The sequence below is a fragment of the Heliconius melpomene genome, chromosome 11 (assembly GCF_056956725.1).
Source record: "Heliconius melpomene rosina isolate 202511_hmr_F chromosome 11, ASM5695672v1, whole genome shotgun sequence".
NCBI classification, from domain to species: Eukaryota; Metazoa; Arthropoda; class Insecta; order Lepidoptera; family Nymphalidae; genus Heliconius; species Heliconius melpomene.
In genome coordinates this window covers 2,680,124-2,701,645 of record NC_140399.1, presented here as the reverse complement: position 1 = coordinate 2,701,645, position 21,522 = coordinate 2,680,124, and the positions used below count along the sequence as shown (strand labels likewise).

The window sequence follows — 21,522 nt, the reverse complement described above, 5'->3', positions numbered from 1 at the left end:
AAAGTCTAAGCAAAGGATTCTAATGTTTAATATTATAGAAATAGATATCAATTTCGTTTCAGTAAACTAAATTATATTGTGGGCTTCTGTGGTATTTACATGTAAAGTTGAATATGCTTCAAAGGATGGAGTCGTTTTAAATATGATTATATTTATTTTATTCTCCATATACGTAGTGGTTTGGTAGGAATGAATCCAGGCAATGGTTTTAGATTCAAATATCAACTAGGAAATGTTTATATTTAATACTAGAGCACCTCGTCATGCTCGCGGCAGGCAGATGGAACCTGGGAACTCACCAATTGAGGCAATCCGCTTCGCATTAAAACACGTTCTCCACTTTTCCACTGAGTTCTTAAGGCATTGCGTTTTAAGTGGTGGAACACAACACCGCGATTTGCCTCGTTACCAGAGGAAAGAAAATGAAAATATAAAATATGAAATTCATTTCCCCGAGTTTGAATCGAACCCACACCTAGGCCTCACAATTTTACATCATGCAAACATAATTAATTATTTTAACTTTGTTAATGATTCTACCACAGGGAAAAAAATGAATATTATAATTATATTCTTATTAAAGGTCCTTTTGCAGGTCTTATCAACAGAACGAACATAATGCCAACGCCGGATCTCTGCGTGATAAACAACCGGTTGTTCTGGATATTTGGGTCTCTAGTCGCCTTCTATATTCCTATGTTCATGATGGTCGTATCCTTTGCGTTGACGGTGCAGCTGTTGAAGAGGCAGGCGAGGTTAGCAGCGACTCCTGTACCTGGAGGGACTCAGAGAAGGTAATTCATTTGTATACTAGTTGTTAGTACATAAATTGTTTAGTTTGTGTAGAGAAATATAACGTAGCAAATAAAACTGACAAAGTTAAGTTTGCGGGCGAAAGCACTCATTTTGTATAACATGAAATACAAATATATATTTGTAATGATTTTTAAAATAAAATCCATAATTGGAGATCCACGGAAAGTTTCCTGTAGGTTTTAATTACGAGTTAAATTTCATACAAAATGTAAAAAAAAAAGATGTATAAATGGATATATTTTTTTATTGCAACGACTTACAAGCTTGACGCGACGCGATCTTGAGATTTATCTCAAGATCTTGTTAGACTGTGTTCCTTTTTTTTCCTTTTCAAGTACGGATCCCTAAAAATGACATTAAGAAAGCCTCTTAAGAATTTAAGAAGCAAATAATAGCTTTGTTTTTGTTGTTTATTGTTTGTAATAAAAATGAATTTCTAAGATTTTGCCCAATAGAGAGCTATAAACCTCATTTTACTTGGATAGGTGTTGAATATTAAGAAATTTTATCTCTAGTCACTGAAGTATAAAGTAAGCTTAAAATAAATATTACTTTGTAGACTAGTATAGTATTTGAGAGATAAAATGGTTTTGTATGTATTTTATGAATTTGCAGTATTTTGCGGGATAAGTGGGAAGTATTTAACAGAATATATAATTTATCAGTTTATTTTCTGCTTGCCTCCAAAATACGTCGGTACTTGGAAAGGGAGTTGATCTATCTTTAGCAGAATTTCAACTTCAAAATCAGATTTTATTGTATGAAATCCGTTGTGATATAAAGACGTAGAGATATCGACGTCGCGGACTGAGCGCGACGGTTGCGGGTTCGATTCCCATTCGGAGAAATGAAATATTTAACATTTTCATTTTTTTTCGCTCTGGTGACAACAATACGATAAGGTTAACAGTGTTGAGTTACGCAATTTGACACGAAATGTCTCGAAAATACAACGGAAGGTGGTGAACGGAGTGCTGTTTGGTACGAGCTGCCATATACGGGATATAGAGTAAAGCTAAAAAAACTCCATTATTATTAAAAAAAAAAATTTTTTTAAGTAAATATATCTATAGAAATATTTATTAAGCCAGCTTAGTTAGAAAATATTCCAACTAAGCATGAAAGTTGTGTTTACGTTTGGCCTTGTTTTCGAGCCAGGATTGTCTAACACTGAAACGTTGCTTTAGAAATGTAAATTTCTTAATACATCTCTCGCTTTAGTGACTCGACTGGAAAATTTACGCTTACTAAGCCTATTTTTTAGAAGAAGATCCAAGATTCCCAGGTTCGATTGTTGTTACGTTTTTTTATACGTTTTTACAAGCTTTTATTTGTCTTGCCGTATAGAATGTAATAGAGAGTACAGAGACCAAGTGCGGCTTACTCAACACGAAATGTCTTCAGAATTCGGCGGAAAGTGGAGTGTCTCAACACTAAGCCCCCTCTTCCTACTCTGCTATACGCGGGATACAGCGTAAAGCTGCAAAAATAATATTAAATAACATGATGAATATAATTATTACAGTCTTATATTATACTAGCGGACGCGCGCAGCTTCGCTAGCTTATTTAGGGGTGAATTCTAATAAACCATGAAACATGTGTTCAATTAAATATTTTTAAGAGATTAAATTTCAAATTTTATAAAAATCGGTGGCGATGTAAAGATTTTTCCATACAAACTTTCAACCCCTTATTTGCACCCTTAGGGGGTGAATTCTAGATAACCATGAAACATATGTTCAATTAAATATTTTTAAGAGTCTAAATATCAAATTTTATAAAAATCGGTGGCGATTTAAGAATTTTCCCATACAAACTTTCAACCCCTTATTTGCACCCTTAGGGGGTGAATTCTAAAAAACCATGAAACATATGTTAAATTATATACGTTTAAGAGTCTGAATTTCAAATTTTATAAAAAATGGTGATGATTTAAAAAAAACCTATACAAACTTTCAACCCCTTATTTGCACCCTTAGGCGGAGAATTCTAGAAAACGATGAAATACGTGTTCAATTAAATACTTTTAAAAATCTAAATTTCAAATTTTATAAAAATCGGTGTCGATAATTTTTTTTTTCCATACAAACTTTGAACCCCTATTTCACCCCTTTAGGGTTAAAATTTTTCAAAATCCCTTCTTAGTGGATGTCCAGATTACAAAAGTAAACATCTGTCTAAATTCCACGTTTCTACGCACAGCGGTTACGGCTGTGCGTGCGTCTTACCTCAGTCAGTGAGGACAAGTCCTTTTATATATATAGATTGTCAAGAGCATATTGTATTGCGCTCATTACTTTGAGATAAAAGCTCATATAGCTTCCTTAAAAGCTCCGTAGGAACAGACATAATATGACGTAGAAGCTAGTTTAAAATTGTTAGTTTTATTACCTTAAAGCTAGACCTAGCACAGTGAGGCACAAGTGTATGTAACGGTAGTGGTTGTGGGTTCGATCCCCATCACTCAAGGAAATTAAATATTTATTTAAATGTATATTTTATTTATTCGCTCTGGTGTCGAAGCAAAGCGCGGCTTTAGGTTTCGCAATGCCACCAGAATTCAGTAGATAATAAAGATTGGCCTTCAGCGGCAGGTGAGCCTTAGGGAATCTAGTGTTAAAACACTAAATTTCCCCACCTACCAGATTGCATGTTGAGTGGTGGACCTCAAAAACGCGCTTTGTCTTGTTACCAGAGTGAAGAAAATGAATATCACATTCTATCGAGTGGGAATTGAATCCACAATCGTCATGCTTATATTTTACGCTTTTTAACTTAATATTTTTGAATAGTTAATAAATACTAACAGGGTTCCGTTTTTTTTTTCTTTTGAGGTGTGAAAATCCTTAAAAAACAACAACTATGTATTATACATAGTATAAGTAATTTTCATAAATATAGAAGGTAGCAACGTTTAAAATTTGCAATATTACAATATTGCGGGTAATATAAGGTTATTTCGTTCCATAAAGCCTCCATCGTTATGGGATTAAGTGAAGCCACCGATCCATCATTCGCTAAGTTTGCTTCTGTTGTTTTCATGTTTAAATTAAATTAATAATATCTGTCAATTAATAATAACAAACAAGCCTTGGAATCGTTATGTAATCGTTTTACTTACAAAAATGCCGATCCTGGCAAAGAAGCAATGCCTGCGAATGTCACATTTTTAAGATTCCGTACCTGAAAAAGAAAGGGAACTCTGTCTCTGTTAGGACCATTTTTTTCAAGGTGTCAAGCTGAAATAATGATTAAAGATGTATTTCTTTAGTCCCTTGGAGATCAGAAAAAACATCGTATGTCAGTCAAAAGAGACGAGCATTTACACTTTTATTTCTGTATATTGTATCAACATCAATATATATCGAATACTTGTTGACCTAGAATTAGGAAATTTGGCAAGGAGTGAGCCTTTATATTACGGATAAAAAAAAACGAAAGAAAAAAATTAACGAGCCTACAAATTTAAGCTTGTCAAATTTTATAATTATGTACTTTCCGTTGACTCAAAACTATACAATTACAGAACCCGTCATGGGCAAATCCCACTCGCACTTGACGTTTATTTATAACGTATTACTAGACCTTTCTCACTTAGCAAAAACGCAAAACATAAATAAAAATTTAAAAAAAAAACGCACAAGAGCTTAAAAAAAGGACTTTACAAATTCAATAAATAAATATATGTACCAGAGCCTTTGGCAAAAAACATTGACATACCAACCCCAACGGCCTTGTTCCATCATTCTTATCGACAATCGAAGTCGTATGTAGTAAACTTCTTTGGCAGTGTTGCCTGATGGATGCGGGGTTCAGCTTCGTCCGCTGTTTGGACCGAAGCCAGAATATATTATTGCAAGTACCTTTTCTTAAGTATTATGTGAATTGTATTCGTATGTATCTTTGTGGGGCTTATTCGTTTTTTTTTTGTGAGAATGGAAACAGAAAATTGTAGTATTATGAATTTAAATTTTCTTTAATTATTTTCATATTTCAATGACTATCTCAAATTCGTTCACAAAATAAGAACTTCCCCTGAATTCCCCTTAATTCTGCAGGCATTGCATTGATTGAAAGGAATAAATGTTGAATGGTGGAACCCGATGCCGCGCTATACGTCATTACCAGTGCTAGGAAATGATACTATGATATAATGAATGATAGGTCTCGATGAAGAGTGAGAACTTGTGGGGTCAATCCCCACTCGGAGAATGATTATATTTGAAGATTTTCTTTTCCTCGCTCTGTTTTGTGTTGAGTTTTAGTACTTAACAGAGAATGTCTCAAAAATTGGGTTTTGTAACATTTGTAAACGGTACATTAACACTCTGATCCCTCCGCCTTCTCTGTTATACGGGAGAGCTGTTTTATACAGCGATAAGTAAATCAATAATCGATCGATAAATCGATCGATAAATCGAACCTTTAACCATCGCGTGTATGTAAAGTAAACTATAACAGCTACAATTGCCATAATAATATTAATGTGTGTAGTTTACTATGTGATAATACTAATGTTAAGCAATTTCTATTATATGCATGTCCACTAGTGGTCCAGAGACACATACATTATGATTTTATGGTGCGTGCCATAACAAAAGTTAATGATGATTGTCTTCCGAAGGTTCTATGGAGATTAGTATGTCAATTTTATGAGCTAAGAACATAGAGTTTGACACTAAAAGGTTCCATTTCCAGTTAAGGGATACATTTATTTTATTTTTTTTCGCTTTAGTTATGCAAAGTAATGGAGGAAGCGTAAAAGTAATAAAAAATGGTTCACATATATCATCATGTTAAAGTAATTTTATTTCTGTAGGTCTGTTCTGTTAGTTCTGTTTATATCTGTAGGTGTGACAGTTCTTGATTCAATTCCCAGTCTGGGGATTATTTAATTTATTTCCCCTCTCAACGAAGCGCAGCTACGGAACGGAGCTACCGCTACGGAATTCACGTTTTGAAAATTCTTTAGAAAATGGAGAACGGAGTGTTATGATCTATCTTCCAAATCCTAGTATATAAGAAAAAAAAAGTGAAATTGCAAGTGTTTTTAATATAGAAATAGCAAAACAATAACTAAGATACAATATTTGTTTTAAAGATTGTGTTTGAGGGTTGCTTCGAGTGGTCCGTCCAACTGTAGAACAGGTTGTGTACACACTCATATACTCTCGTTGCTATATTGTCAATATTTGACATATTGGTCATATCTTTTTCTTTGGAGATTTTCTTTATTAAGTAAACTTTGGATTATATTTTCTATTCCCAAATCTTATCTTATCATTTATTTTGTTTTGGGATTCTATAGACAAAAGGCAAAAAACGACGCTTTTATAATTCCATCTTGTGCATCTCTTTTCGTCCATCCATGTCAGACATTTTAGTCGGAGATTTTATGGTAGACTGTATGACAGAAATTTAGAAGATAATAATAATAGCGACATACAATTTTAATACTTAACACGTAAGAAAGTGTAGAGTTCCACGACTCAACACGCAGTGCCCCCATAATTCAGCAGAAAACGGGAAACGGAAGCATCTTAATAGGGAAAAGAGTTAACACTAGCTTCCCAAGTCCCCTCTGCCTACCCCCTACTTTGTGCGGGATACAGCGTGAAGCGAAAAAATATATAACTCCACAATTATATATGTTATCTATATATATAAAATCGAAAGGTCACTCACTCATCACGAAATCTCAGAAACTACATATGCTAGGAATCTGAAATTTTGCATAGGAGTTACTTATAGGACGTAGGTGCTCGCTAAGACGGGAATTTGTAATATTCGACTTCTAAGGGGTTGTTTTTGGGGTTGAAAGTTTGTATGAAACTTCGTTACTAATGACATTTGTGTTTGTCATTCGTTACTAAATGCTAGAAGTCTCAAATTTTGCATAGACGTCACTAGCCATGTAGCCATGGAGACAGAAATTAAAAATAACATAGTTCACGCGGGTGAAATCGCGAGCGGGCCGCTAGTATTATATATTTCTACTACTCATCAAATATTCTCTCAACAATATATATAATAGATGTTGGGAACAAGCTCAGATATATTTATAAATATTTCGAAAAACAAGTAATACTTTTAACGTTTCTACCAAAAGTTGAGCAAATCCTTGTCTTCATTTTCCTATTCATCTGTCATTAGTTTTGATTTATATTGGTAACTTCGATGAACATGGACTTTCAGATATTATAAGGTCGTATTTATAAATACTATACCAAAACCAGTCGTGGTGCAGGGGCACTGTAAATACCATAGGTTGTGGGTTCGATTCCCACTTGAAGAAATTAAATATTTTTGTTTTTTCGTTCTGATAACGAGGCAAAGTTCGGCATTTAGTGCCGTTATTGAATACGCAATGCTTCTGTTACTCGTCAGAAAGTGAGGAACGGAAGTGTCTTAATGGGAACAGCTTTCCCGGTTGCCGGGTTTCCTCTGCCTACCTCGCTATGTTGTTATGTTACCAAGCCTAAAATGTGATATATTATTTTCAAAATAGCCCAATTAGCTCTGCACGATATTTTAATTTTTATAATCCTTTTTAATATAGATTATAACTTTATGTAATAAACAAACAACCAAACTTACATCTAGATTTGCAGTATTAGTTGGATTTATTGAAGCGCTATCTACAAATAACTTTCGGTATGTGAAACTTGATATGTAGAAGTTCCTTATTTGATTACGCCAGGTATAAGTTTCTAAACACAATTATTTGATAGCTGACTGTATCTCTCTACAGACTCAACGTCGACTCGACTCGACTTTGTCTACCAGTTCAGGTAAATGAAAATTTATCCTCCCGAGTGAGGAACTCAGAACTATCGCTTTGTAGTTAGACAGTTGTTTCACTGCACTAAAGCGACATAAATGCTACTTTACTCACGTGCTAAGAAAAAAATGTAAGGCTGTTGCTCTAAGGCTGTTGTTACGAAGAGGCGTTGCTTCAGTCAGAAGTCGAACTCACAATCGAAATCGAACTCACAATCGTCGCGCTTACAGTCGTAAGCGCGACGATTGTGAGTTCGATTTCGATACAGGAAAATGAGTAATTTTAATTTCTCCGTTCTGAAGAAGATAGCACAGCGTTGAGTTCCGCCACTAAACCCTTAATGTCTCGAAAATAAGGCGAAAAGTGGGGAATGGAATGTCTTAACCCAGGCTACACCAGCCTCGCATAGCATTGAGATGTTTTGTAAAAACGCAGGAAGCTGTTATTTCGTTTGTTTTTTTTCCTTTTATATAAACTTTAAAAGTGTGTATTTTCTATATAAAATATTAAAAGAAAAGGTAGCAACATCGCTTTGTTCAAACATTCCTATATTGTAATACAAAAGAGAATTTTACACATTCATGTGGTTGAGACAAAGTAAGCTAATGACTAAACAAAAACTCTTGTACGTTTTAAGTACAGTTTTTACCAAATTAAATTAGGTGTTCCATGTTTTAACTATTTTTGGACCATCGAGGCACAGTGATGCAATAGTCGACGATGGTTATAGGTTTAAGGACCACTCGGAAGAAATATATTCGTATCGTTGCTATACCAGTATAGGTGAGCGAAGAACGAAGTGCCTTGACACTAGATTCTCTCTGTCTTCATTAAGATACTTCCGTTCCCCACTTTCCACCGAATTCTGAAGGCAGGCGTATTGAATTGCGCTTTGCCTAGAGACCAGTGTTAGGAAATTGAAAATATTAAATATTTTAATTTTCTAGCTCATTTCCTCGAGTGGGAATAGAACCCATAACAGTTTACAGTCGCTCTGAACAATGTGTGTTTTAAAAATCGATATTATATAAAGTAACATGGCGTATAATGTTTCGCTTGTCATGAACTTTTAATTTATATTTGATGGCTCAGCGAAAAATATCTATTGTTTAGGAATTTCCAGCCTTAATGTACTTGCTCACATTTTCTCTTTATAATTCCTGTTTTTTTTTTATATTATGGTAAATTTTTAGGTTACAGTATGTGTACCTATCGACATATTAACGTTTTTCTTCCTTTTCTACGTATTTTGAAGACGATTGACAGCATTGAGCAGCATAGCTATGCTATGCACAGTGTGAACGTGATAGGTTCTGGGTTTGATTCCTACTCGAGGAAATAAACTTTTTAACATTTCAATATTTTCATTCAGCGGAAAGTAGGGAACGGAAGTGTCTTAATGGGGACGAAGGTTCCAAGGTTTCTTCTGCGTACCCTGCGATGTGCGGGATATATCCCTGCATAGGTAAAATATATCCCTGCATAGGTAAAATATACTAAGAATGATATTATAACTTTTTACCTTGTTCTAATTCGCTTAATTTTCGAGACATTATGTATTCAGTGTGTTACTAGGATGAGGGAATTGTAATAATTCGTTTCTCCTAATGGAAGTCAAAGCTGTACTGCGTCAGTACGACGGCTTCACCTTTGAAAAAAACCATTATTTATTTAACATGGCCTATTGTTAAAGATTTTTTATTTGTTGTCATGTCACCGTAGTGGAACTTAACGCCGCGCCTTACCTCGATACCAGAGCGAGGAAATTCCTTTATATAACATGGCCTATTGTTAAAGATTTTTTATTCGTTGTCATGTCACCGTAGGTTAAGTTCATATTGTGTGCGTGGCAGCATTGTGAGAGGAGCATTTAGCTAAGATACCCAGGCTTGAACCCTTATCTCATGACTAAGCAATAAAAGTTATATTTTCAATTTATTATTTGTTATATTTTATTATTTAATATTTCACGAAATGTAAAATAAATAGACAAGATTCCATGTTGCATGCAACAGTGCATGTTGAGTGGCGGAACTTAACGCCGCGCCTTGCCTCGTTACCAGATCGCTCTGGCTCAAAGGAAAATATTAAATATTTTATTCCCCCGAGTGGGAATCGAACCCATAACCACATTTGTGCCCCTGAGTCACTACGCGCCACCACTGCTTCTATTATTTTTTTTACACAAAATGACTATAATAATCCATTGTTTCTTAGGCAATGCGGTGGCTACGATAACGGGCCATTACAATGTGTGAGGCGGCTGGGCGCCAGGAGCTCTCCTGATCTGTCACCTAGCGTGTCCAGACAACTGACCTGGCGTGTTACATCTACTTCACGGTAAGATTATGATATTTAGACAGGTTCACGCTTTTTCCCGCATAGCTGGACAGATAGAAGGAACCTTGCGTTTCCCACTTCCCACCCAGTTCCATTAGGCATTAGGTATTGTAGCCTTAACGTCGTGCTTAGTCTTGCTATCAGAGATAGGAAATGAAAATAGTTTATCCTCGAGTGTAAATAGTTGTGTTTACTTACAGTCTGATGCAGTGCTGTGCTAAGATAAACAGAAGACTGTGAGAATTTTCTGTATTTTAACCAAGAAGGATTTACTTAGTCCTGTGATTTAATTTCGAATAAGTACATAGATTAAAAATAAGATTGAAGATAAAATTGAAAATAATTGTGTCTACAAAATAATAGAATAAAAAAAACAAAAAATAAAAAGTAGAAAATAGTTTTTTTAGTTATTTCAAAATAAAAAAAAATGTAATAATAAAACTTAAAATTATTGGTGAAATTAAATTATTGGGGCAGTCGACTTAAAAAAAAAATATTCTATGTTGTTTCTAAAACTCTAAATATACCTACTCCTATGTGTACAAAATTTCATGATAATCGATTCAGTAGTTTTGATATGAAAGCGTAACAAACTAACTTACATTCACATTTATAATACTAGTATGTTAAAAAATCATATGCTACTTATTATTTATGGATAACCCTTCGGTTGAAGGCGAAAGGGTCTCTAGTATTTCACATATTAGCTCCCATTAAATAATAAATTTTAATATTTCTTCTCAATAAAATACACCATTTAGGGCTACCGTTATGCACGAGCACGAGGCCGCCGTAAGCTTTTATACAAGTATAAGAATACATAGTGTATACTTGTATTTTTAATTTTTATTTACCTACTTATAAAAAAGAGCTTTTAAATAAGTTTCTTGAGATTCGATACCCACTCGAGGAAATGACATATTTCATATTTTCATTTGCCTTCAGAATTCAAAGGAAAGTGGAGGACGGAAGCGTTTTAATGGGAACAGAGTGTTTTATATTAGGTTCCCAGGTTCCCTCTGTCTACCCTGCTATAATAAGTTAAAATAAATATAAAATAGTAAAGATATATGTTGAAGCCGTCTGGAACGTATTGAACTACTAGAGTAGATATCATACGAGTATATATAAGTGAACGAAGCAGGTCAAAATCATTAATTCTATTCTACATACTACTACAATTAATCAACGTTATTGATGTAATACTAACTATAATCAGACAAGTTCTATACATATATAGTTGTACAATTAAAACTAAGAGGATATTGTACAATTTTCTTAATATAAATGATAAATTATGGTTCTAGTCAGAGTTGATGGGTTTTATGTACATATATTATCTTGGTAAGAATCTAAAGGACTAATTCAAACCTGCATATATCAGAGCTATTAACCACTACACTAGCAGGCATAGTGTGTCTAGATATACCCTTATATTACTAAGACTCTGCTATCTATCTGTTTGTCCGTCTGTCACCACCAGGCTATATCTCATGAACAATGATTATGTTTATAAAGTTGAAATTTTCACAGTGATGCATTTCTGTTTCACCGCTGTAATAATGAATACAAAAAGAACAGAATAAAATAAATATTTAAAGGTTGAGGTTGAAAGGTGATAAGGAACTCTTTGTGCGTGAGTCTAATTCTCCATTGGACGGGTTATTATAAAAATTTAGTCATTGCCTTGAGTAAAAATCGAACCCACAATTAGTTTGTCTATTTAAACTCGAATGATACAAAAAGAATAATATTTTTTTTTTAATACATTTCATTTTAAGTTTAATTTTTCTTTAAATTAACTGTTTATTTACTGTTTTTTTTATTGTTCAAACATTTTTAATCAAACAATTGAAGCTATTTATAACCTCTTTGTGAACGTAATTTTTATTATGTTTTATTTGTTCAAGCTTTGATCTTTTGAAGTACTCTCAAACGTTAAATTACACTAGAGTGTTATTTTAAAGGTAATTTAGTGGAAATTCAAACGATTGATATTTAAATATGTAATACGAGTTTGTTGTCTTATATTTCTAAAGGATTTTCATAATAGCCGTTGATATAATTTATGTAAATCTCATACAATAATAAATTCATTATAATGTTGTTAAAAGCTAAAAAAAATATCCTGCTTTTATTTATATATATACGCTTCAACTTGCTAATTTTTAACCGACTTCTGTAAGAAAAGGAGGTTATCAATTCGACTGTATTTTTTTTTTTAATTTTTTTTTTTATGTTTGTTACCTTATAACTTTTAACTGCAAAGTAAAACAAAAAGGCTTAGTAATTAGATTTGACACCGACTTCAAAATTCTAAAATCTTTATTTTCACTTTTTAGTTCGTTGTTAGAAGTCGGTTTTTCTTTTTGTTAAAAATTAATTTATGTACGGAACTCTATAAGAAAATTAATACAATTTTCTAACCAAAATTAATTTCCTAATTGTAAAAAAAAATTCTAAATACATTTCTTCTTGTTACAGAGCACAACGTAATAAAATAAGTATGAGTGTATCCCATCCTCAACTGAGCTATATGAACGGTTGCAGCAATGGAACAGGATCCAGCTCCTCCAGACGAGGTCGAGATGTGGCTACGCAGACTCCACCCAGTATAGCTGCTGAAACTAGGCGGGCCAGGCTGAAACCTTTGAAAATATCTTTGGCAGCACCGAATGCTTTGACTTTGAGGTATTGACTTGAGTTTCTTGAAAACGCATTGGCTACTTGAAACAGGGTATTTTAGCATTAGGTTCCCAGGTTCCTTCCACTTATAAAGTTCAGGGATGCCTACAGTTTGAAGTTTGAAGTTCCGCTTAGGTTTTTTAAGTCTTTTCATGTATGAGGCAAGTAACTTTTTCTCATAATATTTAGTCAGTGTCACAATTAATTGTTAAGGTCAATCATGGTAGAGCATCTGAGTGTAATCGCGGCGTTTAGTTCCGCCAATACCGATCTATCTCTTCAATGTTAACAATCAATCTATTAAGTCAACTTTGCCTACCCTGCTTTATGAGGGTACAGCGTGAAGTAAAAGAAAATAATAATAACTTAATATTTAGTTATTTTTAATAATAAAAAAGGATTTATATAATTATGTGATACTGCAATGACAACTACATTGCTTGTTCGAATGAATTCTACAAGTATTTCTTAAATATTTTCTTCCAAACATGAACCATTTCAATAATTTAAATTCCTATAGCATTCTAGTGAAAATCTTGAAGAAATGATAAATATTTTTTCTGAATAGTTCAATTTATCAAGATTATTTAATACTAGCGGACGCGCGCAGCTTCGCTTGCGTATTTAAGGGTGAATTCTAATAACCCATGAAACATGTGTTCAATGAAATATTTTTAAGAGTCTAAATTTCAAATTTTATAAAAATCGGTGGCGATTTAAAGATTTTTCCATACAAACTTTCAACCCCTTATTTGCACCCTTAGTGGGTGAATTCTAGAAAACCATGAAACACGTGTTCAATTAAATACTTTTAAAAATCTAAATTTTAAATTTTATAAAAATCGGTGCCGATTTAAATTTTTTTCCATACAAACTTTGAATCCCTATTTCACCCCTTTAGGGTTAAAATTTTTCAAAATCCCTTCTTAGTGGATGTCCAGATTACGAAAGTAAACTTTTGTCCAAATTTCACGTTTCTACCACCAGCGGTTACGGCTGTGCGTGCGTCTTACCTCAGTCAGTGAGGACAAGTCCTTTTATATATATAGATTATTTGTTTATTGAGGCCTTCGTGGCTCAGTGGTCAAGAGTGTGACTAAACGCGACGTAGTGTCTTAACACTAGATTCGTTTAGGTGCAGGATACAGGAAGAAGCTAAAAATAAATCACTAAGTTTTTTTGCTTTCTCTGCTATATACTAGAATAATATATCATAATTTTCATAATTCGTAGTGAGAAAAGAATGTTTTAACACTAGGTTCCCAAATTCCCTCTGTCTACTCTACTAGTTTACTCGTGCGTGATACATAGCATATAGCGTGAAAATTAAATAAATACTTGTTTACAATCATGTTCTAATATTTGAATAAATTACATGTTAGAACCAGTAATTAAGAGCAACAGGCACATGTTACACTCAATATCCCTCAAGATTGACGTCGCTTTGAATAACCTGTCTACGTAGCGAACGAAATTGGAATATTTTGATATATGTTATATTATGAATATTTATATGAAAAATGTAGGTGTTTGTTAGTTCGCATATTATTTACCATTGTGGCGAAGTAAAATAAACTCTAAACGCGATGTTAGGGGATTCGATTACCAATTGGGGGAATTATTATATATAAATTGTTTAGTATAAAGTATATTTTTATTAAAATGTCTAATTTTCCCGCTCTGATCATATACGCAATGTCTCGAATTCGAGCAGGAAGGGTAGAACAGAGTGTCATAACACTAGGTTCACTCTACATTACCTACTAAATATTATATTTCATACTTCCAAGCAATTGTTCTTAAGACCATAAGACTATAACGTTTTAAATAATAAAATAAATGTTATAAACATTCAAATTTCTAATTTATGAATCTCTGGGCGAATATAACCGCAAAGCGAGTAGTTAACGTTGTTTTAATATTTCGTGGATACGATTATGAGGGTAGGGTTGTTTTAGTGGCTTTTAATTTTTATTTTAGGGTTCCTTACCCAAAGAGTACATCGTGACAAACACAATCTTATATACCCATATAACAAACACAATCTTTCATTTTTATCGTTTTTAAAAGTAGCGGCACGGAACCCTTCGTGCACCAATCCGATTCACACTTGGCCGGTTCTTTTATTCAGCTTCGTACTGTATACCACATATGTCACGGTACCCTTAGTTATACGACTTAAATAAATTTCGATTTAAAGTTCCTTAGTTATTGTCAATAAATCAATTTGAAAAGGGTACATACACGCTTGTGCTGTATTTAGTTCTATGTAATCAAGCAAATGATTTAGTAGCCATTAGTAAAAATATATGAGGTTCTTCTAGCTATAAATACACTTTGGCCAAAGTTAAATCGAGTTGAAATATTGTGCTCGTTGATGTACTGGTTTGATTAATTAATTTATTTATAAAAATATGTAATTCGTAAGTATATTGGCACTTATGCACAGATTTTGTAGTAACATTTGCCACGCTTTGCCTCGTTACAAAAAAAAAAAGATAAAAATATTAAACATTTTACTTTCCCCAAGAGAAAATCGAACTAACAACTACAGCGTTTACACGCTTGTGCTACTGTGTCACAACAGCCTCGACGCCGTTTTTTTCAGACTTACCTTATTTGTCCATATAAGAAAGAACGTCAATTCAAGAACAAAAAGTTTTTTGTTTACATTCGAATTCGAGATATTGTAAGTGGCGGAACTAAACGCCACGCTATGTCTTAAATATAAAAATAATATAATAAAATTATCATTTCCCTGAATGGGGATTGAATCTACGTCCACCAAACACAGAATTGTTATTAACACAGGAGTATCAATGCAAAGTTTTAACAAATCTGATACTATTTACAGTATTCATGAAAGTTATAAGTTAATACTTAATTTCATATACGAAAACTTTGCATCATATTGAAATTTTAAGCAGTGTTAGTATTAAGTGCAACTTATAAGCTGCAATGCTGCAATTAAATACTTATTACATATGCAAATAGTATATTGTAAAAACAAATATTGAATGATAGACGCTTGTTGTGGCACAGGAGCACGTGTTTGTAAGCGCGACAGGTTTGGGATTCGATTCCCACTCGAGGAAACGATTATATCCTCATTATTTTTATATTTAGGATAGCGTGGCGTTCAGTTCCGCTGAAGAACACGCAATGCCTCCAGAATTCGGCAGAAAGTGGAGCAGAGTGTTTTAACACTAGGATTCTAGGTTTTCTTCTGCCCACCCTGCCAAGCGCGTCATACAGCGCGAAGCTAAAAAAATATTGATAAGGATATCATAGTACGTCCTTTGATATTAAAACTTATTTTCACTTTCTTTTCTAAAAAAGAATGTGACGTAACTTCAAAGTTTGGGAACTTCGGGTAGATGGATCTTTTTTAAAATAGTAAATTTTCTGTGTGAGTAACTTTAATTGCAAAGTTGAATTGTTTTTGGAGAAGTCATCTTCGTCTTCATCGTCGAGAATGTAAAGGAAATTGATTTGTTAAAATAAGATAACAGCATTTAAGGGCTTATTGTTTATCTTTGAATTTGAAGGAAATAAGTATTGGTTGGTGTATACATAGAGTGACAGGTACATTGGGTAGATAAAGTTAATTAAATCAAAATTATTATTTATTCTTTTTTACCTTTTAATAAAAAAAATTATAATATAATAAAATTAAATTTAAACGAAATCCTTGTTACAGATTCCTCGCCAATCGTAAAAAAGACAGGTCCATGTCAGCCAACGCTGTTGCGAACGAACAAAAGGCGACTAAAGTGCTGGGCCTCGTGTTCTTCACCTTCGTGCTGTGCTGGGCGCCGTTCTTCCTTTTGAATATACTCTTTGCTTCGTGTCCAGGCTGTATAGTACCAGGTATGAGTTAAAATAAATTATTATGTTTTTTTTTAGTTTAGGCTTTATTTCGATTTTGGCAGGGCAGAGAGAATCTACCGAATTGAATCCAAGCCCAATAATAATATAAAAGAAAGAAATAATAAAAAAAAAACAAAAGAAAAACAATTTTTAAAGTAAAAAAAACAAAAGAAACAAAGAAGTCAGAAGCCGACCCATCACGTTAATGTTTGACGAATGCGAAGAACTTAATTACGTTGGAACAGATCGCTCAGCTTCCATCCAAAATGTTAATTTAACTCTTGTATTAGAAGTTTTAATGGTTTCCAAACCGAAATCTTTATGGAGTTCCAAGTTGAATACGTTTTGTGGCCACAATGCAGCGGAGATGGTCTTCATCAGAAAATATTTTTCTTTAGACAATGTTCATTTGTTATCTTCGTTTGCTTGTATTTGTTCTTCATTAATTTATTAGATAGGCCTTGAGTGTAAATATGACAGTTGTAGGTTCAATTCTTATTCGGAGTATTTTATGACTTTATATTTCCGTTAAATAAGGAATGCTCAAACTCCTTAATAGGTAATGTCTGAAATTGGACTGTGTTTGGAGAACGGAGTGTTTTATCACTCTTTATCCTGCTAAATGCAGGATACAGAGCGCACAATATGTGAAGCTAAAGAACCTGGTTGTTTGTAAAGTGAAATAAAAATAATTTTACCTAATAACAATGTTTTAATTGCGTTGGCCGGCGTCCAGAGTCGTTGGCGAATGATCGTTCAGTTAAACAAGATGGTAGATATCGTGCTTAACTCCATTTAACACTAAACTTATGGTGACAAATATTATAACTAATTTAACGAGATTATAATCACGCAGTGGTTGGCAGTCTTTCTGGAAAGTATGAATTATTTTCATTTCTTCCCTCTGGTATCGAGGCAAAGCGCGGCGTTGAGTTCCGTTACTCAACACGCAATGTCTCCATAATTAAGTCAGGAACTCAGGACAGGAAGTCAGGAACGAAGTGTCTTAACACTAAGGGGCCTACTTGCGGGAAGCTATAGAGTAAAGCTTAAGCACACAATATTTTCTTGTATGACACATCAATAATTGATAAAAGATAAATTAAATATATATTATTGTTACAGAACACGTGGTGGATATTTGTCTGTGGCTAGGATATGTCTCGTCTACCATCAATCCCATCATTTACACAGTGTTCAACAGGACGTTCAGGGCGGCTTTTCTCCGCCTCTTGAGATGTCACTGTAGCAGGTAAATCTTAGAATACTACATGCAATACATACTTTACTTTTAAAATTTCTCTCGACTTTATGAAAAAAAAAGAGAAATTTCGTAAAAATTTCGGGAATTTCTGTTTTGGTGAGCTTTTTTGACTCCTTAATCTAATGTTTCATATTTAAAAATTTTATTTATCTTAAATTATAACCTAAGTAGCCAGAGGGAACCTATTATTCAAACACTTCGTTCCTCACTTTTCATCGTATTTTCTAGGCATTGCGTGTTGAGTGGCAGAACATAACGCCACATTTTTAGCAAAGCACCAGAGCGAAAAGCTGAAAATATGTATAAATAATAATTCATTCCCCCTGATTGGAGATAGAACCCACGACCCAGTTCCACGCATGTGCCTATGCCATGACGGCCTCGGATAAATACTGTGAAATAAAAACACAATTAACACCCTAAAATATGCAACAGCGAACTGTTTATTTTCCGCCTAATGAGAATAATTTTCGCTTTATGAAAATCGTAAACAACGAATTAAAGGGATGCTAATCTATATATATAAAAGGACTTGTCCTCACTGACTGAGGTAAGACGCACGCACAGCCGTAACCGCTGGTGGTAGAAATGTTAAATTTGGACAAAAGTTTACTTTCGTAATCTGGACATCCACTAAGAAGGGATTTTGAAAAATTTCAACCATAAAGGGGTGAAATAGGGGTTCAAAGTTTGTATGGAAATAAATTTAAATCGACACCGATTTTTATAAAACTTGAAATTTAGATTTTTAATAGTATTTAATTGAACACGTGTTTCATCGTTTTCTAGAATTCTTCCCCTAAGGGTGCAAATAAGGGGTTGAAAATTTGTATAGGTTTTCTTTAAATCGTCACCAATTTTTATAAAATTTGAAATTCAGAGTCTTAAACGTATATAATTAAACACATGTTTCATGGTTTTCTAGAATTCACCCCCTAAGGGTGCAAATAAGGGGTTGAAAGTTTGTATGGGAAAATTCTTAAATCGCCACCGATTTTTATAAAATTTGATATTTAGACTGTTAAAAATATTTAATTGAACATATGTTTCATGGTTTTCTAGAATTCACCCCCTAAGGGAGCAAATAAGGGGTTAAAAGTTTGTATGGAAAAATCTTTATATCGCCACCGATTTTTATAAAATTTGAAATTTAGACTCTTAAAAATATTTAATTGAATACATGTTTCATGGGTTATTAGAATTCACCCTTAAAAACGCAAGCGAAGCTGCGCGCGTCCGCTAGTGTTAATATAAATAACATCCCTATTCTGAAGTTATACGTTTTTCCACGTTCTGAATTTCCTTTAAATTTGCTGCTTAAGAAATATATTCTTTAATTTGTCCTTATTTAAGTTTTTTAACTAGCTAGTAGCTCTTAATTAAAGGTTGAAAGTTGGCATCTTCGAAAAGAACTTATTGCCAAATTACATTTCACGCTTCAGATACGGCTTGTACGGGTTCCCTTCGTATCCCGCAAATACTGGTATGTAAGGGATACCGCGTGAAGCTAAAAGTAGTATAGCGTCTGGTTCTTAACGAGATGTTTGTGGGTTTGTCTATTATCTTCTGTTCTCCGCTCTGATAAACAAGGCGTAGCGTTGAATTCCGCCACTCAATACACCACAGGTGATATTTATGAGAATGGAATGTCTCATCCCAGGTTCCCACTAAGTTTCCCCTGCTTTACAGGAAAAAACGTAAAGCCAATTTAAAGTAATGATAAATTTTTAAAACACTAAAGAATACGTTGTGACAATCTCTGAGAAATTATTTAGAGAGTGCTTTCAAATGAAGATATCTTCAAGCTTTCTGTATATAGTACAATTGTTTGTCGAAACTTGTTCTAGTTTGCATCCTATTGTTTTGGTGAAGAATTACTCTCGGCGATGTTTTTGAAGAAATAAAATTATTCTAAGAGGGAAATTTGTATTATGAAGTAATGTTTTCTTATAAGTGTTTCGTTTATATTGCATGGATTGGGATTTAAAGGATAATTAGGTGTTTTTTATTTAACTTTTACACTGTATCCCGCATTCCACATGATAGGCAGAGGGAACTTAGTGTTAAGACACTCCGTTCTTCATTTTTCGGTATAATTTGGAGGCATTGCATGTTGGGTGGTGGAAATGAACGCCGCGCTTTGCTTTGACACCAGAGTTAAGAAAAGTTAATATTAAATATTTCATTTCCTCGAGTGGGTATCGAACCGTGTTATAAAGATTCTTTCCTCAATTAGAAAAAAGCTGACGATCTTGACACATTTTATTGAATCTTAGCTAAGAATACTTTTGTTAAAATCACTTTTTCAAACAAAAACTAATTCAAAACCGGTTTACCCATTTAAGAGATACGATGCCACAAGCAGGCAAACACATACACCTCAAATTTATAGCTCACCTCTGTTTACATTGAAAGCTAAAGCTTGAACCAGTACTTCTTTTCTCCAATTGTATTCTTCAATTATCCACATTTTAGTAAAAGACCAATTAGATTAGATTGTTTACTTATCCAAACTTCGTTGTTGCGTCGTTGACCACATACTGTATTACCCTCAAAGGACTCAGATGTTGCCCAATAGACTATTTTACCAACTTTACCACTGGGATTTAGCCATTTCAGGCATTTTCTAAGGATTAAACGGTGACTTGGTTAAATAAATGGTAATTAATTTAATTAGAACGCGTTCTGAATTAGAAAGACTTTTGTTAGGGTTGAATTCAGTGTGGTTTTTTTTCCAATATCCTTGACTTCAAGTTTTTGTATAGGATTTGTGGTTATGCCATCTTTAATTTTTAATTAAGGAATAAAAATTCAAAATATATTAATTTGTACTTATTTAAGAAACGTATAAAATATTTTGAACGTAGCGGGACTCGAACCCGCTTCTCCTGGAAACCGTCCAAATTTTTATACGTTTTCTAAATAAGTATTTTTCTTTCCTAACAATGGAATAACACATAAACACACATAAAAATGTTAAAAATATTCATTTGTTCGGAAGTGTCTTTATGGGAACGGGGTATCTTAGCACTAGAATTTCAGGTTCCCTCTGCCTCTGCCTCTGCTTTATATACATAAAAGAAAGTATATAAATAAAATACAATTTCTAACCCTTTTATGAAAAAGAATAAACGTAATGTTTTAATTACACAGCTTAATGAAGCTCTTGTTTCCATATGAACGTGTATGATAATTAGTATTGCAATATTTATAGCTAATTTACATATAATTCTATTATATGTGAATAGCAATTGATGTTGTAATGGTTTCTATATGTAATTATGACTAACGATTCAATAGTGAATTATTGTATACAATTTATAGAAATTTGGTACAAGTAGTATTAAATTTTGTTTTGAGGTCAATCGTGGCGCCACGAGCGTGTGACTGTAAACGTGGCTGGTTAAGGGTTCGATTCCTACTTGGGGAAATGAAATATTTCATATTTTTAAAATGGAATGGATGGATGGAGTGGAATACAGAGTGTCTGTGCCTATCCTCTGCGTACCCTGCTTATTACAGGATACAGTGTGAAACTGAAAAAAAAATTAAAATAGTGCATTGTTCTAGCATTAATTGAAATTTTTAAATCAGTTTTAAAAAAAGGACAACCTTGTTTTAAAAGACAAAGTCGAGTTTAGAAACATTTCCACGAATTTGCTTGTCATACTTTGTTTGTTATGTAATTACAGCGTCAATTATAAATGGATTTTAGTGATTCTTTTTGGCATTTAAATTTTATAGCAATTAGTTTGTTGGCTAAA

At 33.4% G+C, this 21,522-nt stretch overlaps 1 protein-coding gene across 2 annotated transcripts in view; it reads left to right on the top strand.

The window, feature by feature from the left end:
- 5-HT2A (5-hydroxytryptamine receptor 2A) overlaps window positions 1–21,522 on the top strand; it is a 67,189-nt gene that overhangs the window by 41,059 nt on the left and 4,608 nt on the right. The window contains exons 5-9 of one of the 2 annotated variants that reach the window (XM_085193243.1): window positions 596–794; window positions 9,817–9,939; window positions 12,490–12,630; window positions 16,325–16,494; window positions 17,620–17,746. In XM_085193243.1, the coding sequence (XP_085049369.1) occupies window positions 596–794; window positions 9,817–9,939; window positions 12,490–12,630; window positions 16,325–16,494; window positions 17,620–17,746 (760 nt within the window). Of the gene's footprint in view, window positions 1–595; window positions 795–9,816; window positions 9,940–12,423; window positions 12,631–16,324; window positions 16,495–17,619; window positions 17,747–21,522 lie in introns of both variants that reach the window. The other variant, XM_085193242.1, reaches the window with a different exon arrangement.